The 9,244-nt window shown below is 33.4% G+C and overlaps 1 protein-coding gene across 1 annotated transcript; it reads right to left on the reverse strand.

Moving 5' to 3' along the window:
* Positions 1 to 8,088: 8,088 nt before the first annotated feature.
* On the reverse strand, positions 8,089 to 9,244 carry LOC145777640 (thrombomodulin-like). Its single transcript, XM_082589072.1, has 3 exons — positions 9,126 to 9,244; positions 8,598 to 8,720; positions 8,089 to 8,127 (listed from the first exon to the last, which is right to left on the reverse strand). The coding sequence occupies exons 1-3, from the start codon at positions 9,205 to 9,207 to the stop codon at positions 8,105 to 8,107; spliced, it is 228 nt and encodes a 75-aa protein (XP_082445198.1). The 5' UTR covers positions 9,208 to 9,244; the 3' UTR covers positions 8,089 to 8,104.

The following is a 9,244-nucleotide window of genomic DNA, read 5'->3' on the forward strand; positions in this document are numbered from 1 at the left end:
AAACTATTAGGTACAAAGTTGAGATGTGGAATTTCGCCCAAAAAGTTGATAATTCACAAATTAGAGGGAAAAGTTGATAAGTCCACATTTTATTCGAAAATATAGAAAAAGTCAACTCAAACTTACCAGGCCTAAAATGTATCCAAAATCTCAGTCAAACGCACATACCCTCAATAAAATATTTTAATGTTTTCATTCTTTAGCATATATTTGAACACTTCAAACGTCTTTTTCTCGAAATGCCAAAATGTGACTTATCAACGTTTACAGCAAACAGCTTCATATGTTATATAGCCTATGTATAGCATTATGTTATACAGCTGTATTTATGAAACGTTTTATTAAGTTATATATTTAGTTAACTTCATTAACTTTTTTCTAAGATTCCCAACAAACCTGGAAGAACATTTGCATATAAGCCTAACTGCCAGCAAACCATTATGTTTATTTAGCAGCCATTTTGGCATGATTGGTTGGAAATATATCAGAACCTTACAGTCAGTGAAACATCGTGTTTTCGCAAAATATTATCATGTTTTCTGGTGATCTAACGTGTGATTCTCATTTTTATAGCTAAGCGCTTTGCAATGAGTCAAATGAGACTTTTTATTTCAAGCAAGGAAGAAACAGAAGCTCAGTTCAAATGGATGGCTCTGAGCTGTCATATTGAGTTCAGGAAACGTTGCTAAAACAGGATTTTTTTTATCTCGAACTCTTTTTTCGAAAAGTTTTGACTGGTTCAATGTTGCTAGTAAGATACAAATATTTCACAGTCATAATGATTTTGCATGGCTGATAAAGACGAGCCAACTTACCTTCGTTTTCCAACAATTTTTTTCACCACAATAGTTTATTATGAAAGCTTTAAAGTCGAATATAATCGTTGACAAAAACTTAAATCATGCAATTTTGTGTAGGCTACAGAAAAGTTATAAGAAAGAAATTTGACCAATGAAACTAGCCTAAGCAACTAACACCAATGTTAGTGTTCGTTTGATGACACATACTGTGGGCTACAATATTTACTCAATTGTAAACCGTGCGTTATGTACTTTTTATTTTTCATCATTCGTTCGGTTTAAATTCGGAGGCGACTTATATTTTTTTATCAATATTAAATAATTATCTTTCATCAGTAGCGGCTGTCATATAAAATGATCAAGGATGCCAGATGTTTTTAACATTTTCAGCCAAATTGCGAATGAAAAGTAGTCCAAAAGTAGCCCAATTCTCAGAAGTGATGAAACAAGCTCAAAAGTAGCCTAAAATACGACAAATATACGCAAAATATAGTAAAAATCGAAGACATTTTGGTGAAAATGGAACGAAACCAAAAAAAAGCAACTGTCAAAGCTTTCCGCGACTGTTAAAATTTTACCATGACTCCAAAATAAAACTAGTCCAATTCTGCGGGAAAACCGTGGAACTGGCAACTCTGAACAGGATATTTATAACATGACTTTGATCGGTAGCCACTTTAATCAAAAATGATCTGTCATGTGGAGCGTAAAGGGTTTTAGCTGTGTAAGATTGAAGCGAATCCAGTAAAGAAAATTTAATTTGCATTTACTTAAAAATCGTCTTAATTATTATCAAAACATAAACTAAACAGTGTTCGCTAATAAATGTTACTTTCTTACAAAAATACGCAGATATCGACGAATGTGAAAGTGGACAACACAGCTGTACTGGATTTTTTATGATATGCAGAAACACTATTGGAAGTTACGAGTGTGCCTGTGGTGGGAACACAACTTGGGATAATACAACACAACTGTGTATGGGATAAAACAAGGTAATTTATTTTTATCTATTAGTCGAAAAGACACAAAGAAAATATGTGAAAGTTTTATTTTACAGGACTACAACTACAGTAATTGGTTTACACGAAATAAATACCAGTTACTGCATCAAATAAAATACTTTTTAACTCATTCTTTCTGTTTCCATTAGAAAGTAACCAACTGCATTTTTTAATTAAACAAAAAATATTATCAATATTACAAAAAGTGCCCAATGCCAAACAGAAAAGCCAAGCTGAGCGAAATTAATCATCTTACTGTATATAACCTAGTTATTAGTCATCTAACAGCGTTTACGGCCTGTTTCACCCTAATTGGGGATCCTCACAAGGTTGATAATCAAAATAAATAATTAATATTAATAAGGAATTATAAATTATTCTATTATTTGCTATGAAATGTTAATTAATCAATACAATGTTTGAATTTATCTGATTTTCAAAAAACAATTGTCATATCAACGTAACGCAACTTTTATTTGGTATATCATTTCTGTCTGAAGATCGCTTTTACTTTTGCATTTTGTATTTTTCACCATTTCTAGACTCCTGAATGTAATGAAAAATGAATGTTTTTGCTTTGATGGCCAGAAATGAAAATAATTTGAAGTAATCGGATGCCACTTTACTTCCACTTTTTTTTTCAGGTGAAGTGAACAAACTATGAACATTTTTCTCAGAAAAAGAGCTGGGATGTTTTGCTATAAATTCATGCAATCATTGAAACCAATAATCATTTGACAGATATTCGTGACTTTGCTTTGATCACCAATAAATCCTGGCGGTATATTTGTATATACAAGACATTGATGATTTGTCTAATTCAAAGAAATTCAAATCATTCATCATGCGTATTGGTTCAGTATAGATTTGGAAAATCGTAAAGTTTACTGTAATTTTTCTGTCTTTCAACTTTTTGTTAGAAATACAGTATCTGTACAAGTACTTGATATACTGAAACAACAATTACTATTAATACTACAAAAAGTGTTCAATGCCCAGTAAAAAGTCAAGCAGAACAAATTACATATAATATAGTTGTTATTGTACCTTCTAAAACCTTTAGAAGGTACATTTTAATCAATCAAAGTTTAAATTTATCAATTCGTCAAAGGATATTAAAATGCTATGTCTGGTCAACCCTTTTATACAACTCTGAAACTTGGACTGTGTCAAAAAAATGGAAACACAGGTGGATGCCTTCGAGCTCTGGTCATACAGGCAAATGTTAAAAATTCACGGAAACAAAAGATCACTAAAGATGAAGTATTATCCAAATTTAATTCAAGCAAAATTCGCTTACAAATAGTCAAAAGAAGAAAATGAAAGTATTTTGGACACACAATAAAGCAAAACTCGTTACAAAGATCATTAACAGAAGGGAAGATAAACGGTAAAAGAAACAAAGGCAGACCAAGAATGATTTGGACGTCAAACATCACTAAATGGACAAAATCAAGTTATGAAAATGCAGTACGAACAGCTCATGGTCAAGAACAATGGCGCATTGTATCCAACCCTCAATACGAGGAAGGACCATAATGATGATGATGAAAACCTTTACAGCCTGTTTCACACTAAAAGGAGATAAGGTCCATATTCAAATAGAACAGTTTTCTATTTGTATAAGGACCTTCTGATGCTCCCTTTTTACAGTGAAACAGGCTGTAAAAGTTTTGGAAAGTAATAACTATATTTGATATACCAAAATCGAATGATAATAAGCTCATATTAATTAATATAACATTAATCTCATTGTATATATGACATAAAGATGCCGTGAAGATATGTCAATAGACCTGAGTTGTTTTACGACTAACTGTTGTCAATCCAAATAAACTGTGGTGACGTTAACATTACGTTTGTTGACATCTTTGCTATGTTTGTTAAGAAAACGTTGAGAAACGTTTCTTAATTACTCCATTCCATATTTTTATGTGCTCATAGTGCATAATTGATACGTTGATGGAAACAGTGTTTTTGGTAACAAACTTTGTTTTAATGCAAGATATTATTGACTAAAAACATTTAAATTTCATGTTTTTTCTTTAGGCTATTTTCTGCACCGCACTGATTTTCTTTTTATCATTCCATAATAAATCATCATAAATTGCATTGATGTCTAAAAGTTGATATACCATGCAACTAAGCTTAATCTAAAAACATGAAAGGAAAAAAAAATTTGTAATGTAGCTTATGGTGAACAGGCTACGAATTTTTTCTTGCAGTAATGGAAATGAGGAAAAGCTTCGTGCTTCTCGCGTACTTTGTCGTAACTGCTTGCTTTGTAATGTGTGTCATATTCAAGGAATTTACTAATCCAAAAATGACAAAACGCCGGCCATATGCTGGCAGCGGGACTGCATAAGTTGTGCAATACCTCTGAAACAGCAATATTTGAACTTATTTTCTTGTATGTGCCGCTTTAAAATCACTAACCAGCTCTTATCAACCCTTTCTTAAAGCAGTTTAAATAGCAAGCTAGAGGGATGCCCATATGTATCACGGATTTAAGTTATCCTTGTTAAAGCCATTATAAGTTTATATAAAATCAGGTTTATATCCAAACTCATTAACTCAATAAATCAAAAAACAACAGGAAACAATTGCAAGTATGGTTGAGGCAGACAGAGGAGGGATTGTAGGAAAGCAGTGAGTACCTACTCTTGTAACCACTGACAATCCAATAACATGGTAATGGTACTATCCCCATCCCCACATCGTGACTCTCATTGGCGCCACAAGGAAATCACTTTGTTCAGCCTACTTGATGTACTACGTAACACTCTGATGCAAAAAGCATCTGTAATAATCAACTACAACAGGGATGGCGAACCACTGACCCACGGGTCACGAAGTGACCCATCACAGATTTTCAGTGACCCAGTTGTCTTTTTTTAAATAATGAAATTTAAACAAATATTTCAGCAACGAATAAATGTTTCACTAAATATTTGTAATAAGGCCCCACCCTATTTTAATCTAGTACCGTACGGAATTGCCATATAGCAGTCTGACACAACTTAAGTTGTGGTAATTTTTTACAGCGATTTGTTGAATTGTTGGAAGAAGTAGCCTACAACTTTTTTAGCTGAAAAAAATCAAAAATGTCCAGAGTTAAGCGAAAGTACGTGGTTGAATGATTTACATTTTTTCGCTGATTTCACAATGCATTACAATAAGTTAAATACTAAATTGCAAGGCTGTGGAAATATTGTATTATCCATGTTTGGGCATATTAAAGCATTTGAGAAGAAACTCTCTATTTTTTCTGTAGACCTTGAACAAGGTCAGCTGAAATATTTTCCTTAGTTGTTGAAGCACTTTACCAGCACCAATTAAACTTATGAACAAAAGCAAACTGCACTCAACAAGTATGTTTTACTGACGAAAGAGGCCAAAAATGTAATGTCGGAAGGGTTTACCCAGTTCCGAAGACTAGATACTACATTGCAGTTCATTCTTTTCCCGCATGCAATTCAATTTGAAAATCTTGAATTATCAAACTTCGAATGGCTTCGTCTTTACAACTTGGAAATGAAAATGATAGACTTTTCAAGAAAGCACAGTTTGGAAAACAAAATTTGTAGACTTAAATCATCTCCTACAAAAAATTGAAATGAAAGCGGATATGGATGGTTGTGACTTTCCTGCTGTTGAAAACCATGCTGAAAATATAATTCTTACAAAGTGGAACTCCCAGCCAAATTCGTTTGAAACTATGAATAGATTTGCGGTAGCTCTGTTAATGTTGTTTGGTTCTTCATATTCGTGCGAAACTTTATTTTCGCACATGAATTCTATACAATCAAGCACACGGAATCGTTTCAGCTCAGATATGAGTGCTGCATGTGTGAAGCTAAAAACTACTGTACGGATTACCAACCAAGGAAAATAAGACTTGCAGAGAAGATGCAGCAGCAAGTTTCGCATTAACATGTAATTAAATGTATGACCCACTTTTGCTTTTTCAAGGATTAAGGTCTCTTTTGTGACCCATGCACTAAAAAAGGTTCGCCATCCCTGAACTACAATATAGTGGTCCAAGATTGGGATCATGAAGGGCCGCATTAAGGTTTGAAGAAAATTTTACGGACGCATGAAAAAATGATTTTCAGCTTGTCTGTGACTCAAAAATGGTGATTTTTAAGTCACAAACTAAGTTTATGGTTCTTGCTTTTAGTTATGATTTCATTCTCTGCTAAATTCTGTATTCTAGTCGACCAACGTAAGTATAAGCATCTAGGATTTCATCATCCATTGTGTGTCAGCTTTTCGGTTTTCAGTCGCTTCATAAGTGAGAAAATTGCTTTTGCAATTGTATATAGCCTATGTAGGCTACAATCCAACATGGAACACATTTTCGGTGCAAAGTCTTTTAAATTGAACTCCTTCGGAATGGACGTAAGCTGCAAGCACAGCATACATTGTAATTTGCCATGTTTTTTTTGCAAAAATACCTTTTCCCTAAATAGAATAAATTCTTTGTTTTTCTTTGACACTCACATTATTAATAAAATACTTCACTTGACTAAATGAATAGTTTTGCTGCTGACTTCCCTCACAGCAAAGAATGTCGGCTGATCGTTGCAGAACGGTCGCGAACGTCGCGGTCGGCATTTCGTCGCAAAACAACTATTTGCCAACTAACATTATTTCTTTAGCTGAACAAACAATTAATAAAAAAGTGTAAAACATGTTATAGTTTAGTGATATAAACCACATAATAGATTTTTTTCTCCAAATATGTATTGTAAACATATTGGTTGTTGACACAACGTTGAGCGAATGCTGGGCCAACGTCGCATTTGTCGTCGTTGGCATTTGGTTAGAAGCTTCTTGCCACCAAATGTTTATTTTTATATTTCCGGTGAAATAATATTACATAATGGATAGCACGTATTACAATTTTCTGAAATAAATGTTGTTTAAAGATTTTATTTCAGCCTACTATATTACATTGTATTATAATCACTGAAATCATATTGAATTAATACTAATAACAATACCGTCTATTAATTTTCATTGCTTATCTAAGTACTGTAAATTAGTTATACTTCGGTAGATGTTCATTGTGATGGCTGTTTTTTGCTTTGAACATTAAGTCTGTCAACAAAAAAAACCTTAAGCGTGTAATGTCGGTCTGGAATTGCATGCTGGAAGTGATTTTCTGATGTCTATGGATTTATTAATATTCAATTGAACGCTGAGAATATGTCCTTATAATCTTTGTAATGTATTGTATTGAGTTTAAATTTAACCGTTGTTATTGTGTTCATAAATGTAGTTGCACTGATGAGAATTTAATATTCGAAAACTCGTTCTGCAACATTGCTTTGCACGCTCCAATGCCTGATGGTAATTTCTGGTAAGTTTCGTCACGCTTTGAAGCAGTGTATGATCATGTGTTTCGTTTTTCTTTGTTTATTGCATTGATCGGTTAGTGCCTGCTTATTTGCAGACATTTCTGAATAAATACAGTTTGTTTGCAATGACTAAAGAAAAACAACAAGTCGAAGAAACGGAAGTCTCCATCTTCCAGCAATCTAAGTAGTCAGACTTGGAATTTCTCAATGTAGAGAGAAAAAAGTCTTCTCTGCTTATAATAAATGGTTGTTGACCATTTTTCAACATTTTTCCACCATTTTTCAACGTTTCTTGACGTTTCAACGTCTGTTGACGTTTCAACGATGTTTGCCTATAAGTTTTGCCTATTGTTGACGTTGCCTTAAAAAGATAGATAATTTTACGCTGGCGGATAATAGCCTACTGTTTTTAGGCATCACTGCGTCATCATTCAACTAAGCGGTAATCTTACTGCGTTTTGTTCACTCTGATTCTTGCTACTTTATTCATTTTGTCAGTATGATTTGGTGTTGTGCCATTTGTTGCAGTACTTGGTTGTGTTTACCTAATTTAGACCCCTTGATAAAGTCAGTCGTGCTGGCTGACGAAACGTCGGTAATAAAAACTAGGCATCATCGTAAACATCAGGAGGTTACCTAGCAACCTATACTCACCAGAAGAACGCAGGTCACTTTATTTATCAAATGCCCGGTGAACAATTTTATTCCGTGTTTAGCTATTGTAGATATTATGTTAAGCAGCAATAATTAATTCATAATTATGGTGTAGTCTTTTTATTGATGATTTGAAATAAATACCATGCAATCAAGCAGAATCAACAATTGATGTTAGAGAAATGCATTATACTGTACAGCAATGCTTTGTTATACAACAATGCGATAATGTTATACAACAATCCTTCTGTGATTATTCCGATAACGATGTGGGAAAACGGGATCATGGAGTTTGTTCCACGGGTTCTAAAAGATTGTTTAAAAATCGCATTTTAAAAATTCAAATAAATTTAAATAATATGTGTTTTTGTTAAGTATTAATTGAAAACTAAGATAAATACAACAATTGAAAATAAATCACAAAATATTAGGCACAAAAAAAATTAAATTAAAAGTGCAACAAAAGTGAGCATACGGCTTGTATGTGATGATGCCGTGCTATAGATCGATATTATTACTAAAAAACATGTAGATCTAATTAATGGTAAGTTGTACAGTACATAATGCACAGGTAGACATATTGCAAATAAAAATATTTTTGCTTAGTAACTTTTTCACCGTCTAGCCTATTGCGCTTGAAACAATTACATTACCACGCAAATCATAATGTGCACTTGGTTGCGTCTGGGATGCGAGACAAAGTTGTCAGGCGGGTTGTGGCATAAAACAGATTTATTATTTGCTCTTCTATTTTTCCATGCATATTGTATACTTACCAATGCATTGCCCATTTACCAGTTTTAGGGACTGCATACAATAGCATACATAACTTCCTTCAGTATTCTCACAGCCCATGAATAAACCAGTGCAGTATAATCCAGTAGCACATTCGTCAATATCTGCATTGCGATTAATATTAGTCATTACTAATACGTTATTATACCACACATAGCACTTTTATAGATTTAATTATACTTTAATAGAATCTGATTCTTTTTCAACAAATGTAGCCTTACGTTGTCGCTGTGGTAGACTTTATTGTCAACAGTTGCTCAAATCACTCATAAGTGTAAGTTACGTTTTTACTTACCAGTGAAGACAATTTATTTCTTAAGGTAATACCTTTTCGTGATAATACTGATAATAATTTATTTTACACCAATTGGGTGCAAAATAGCGTCTGCGTTAACATGTGCCTTACCAAATGTATATAAAATCCACTTATGTTAGAATTGTTTTAACAATAAGTTCAACCAAGCATAACCAAAAAAATATGATCAAGGTCTTGCTAGAATTGGTTTCACCTTTGCATGTGTGGCCGTCACCGGTGTATCCTTCATTGCATTTGCAGCTGTACTGTCCTGGCTCGTTGATACACTGCGCCATCTCGTGACAAGTGTCAGTACCTTCCTCACATTCATTT

Source organism: Aplidium turbinatum, chromosome 9 (genome assembly GCF_918807975.1).
Source record: "Aplidium turbinatum chromosome 9, kaAplTurb1.1, whole genome shotgun sequence".
Lineage (NCBI taxonomy): Eukaryota > Metazoa > Chordata > Ascidiacea > Aplousobranchia > Polyclinidae > Aplidium > Aplidium turbinatum.

Coding starts and splice junctions, on each gene's coding strand:
- LOC145777640 (XM_082589072.1), bottom strand. CDS start 9,207: ATGGCGCAGTGTATCAACGAGCCAGGACAGTACAGCTGCAAATGCAAT. Junction 8,721..9,125: donor TGACGGCCACACATGCAAAG/GTGAAACCAATT, acceptor ATCGCAATGCAG/ATATTGACGAATGTGCTACT. Junction 8,128..8,597: donor GGTAAATGGGCAATGCATTG/GTAAGTATACAA, acceptor ACAATCTTTTAG/AACCCGTGGAACAAACTCCA.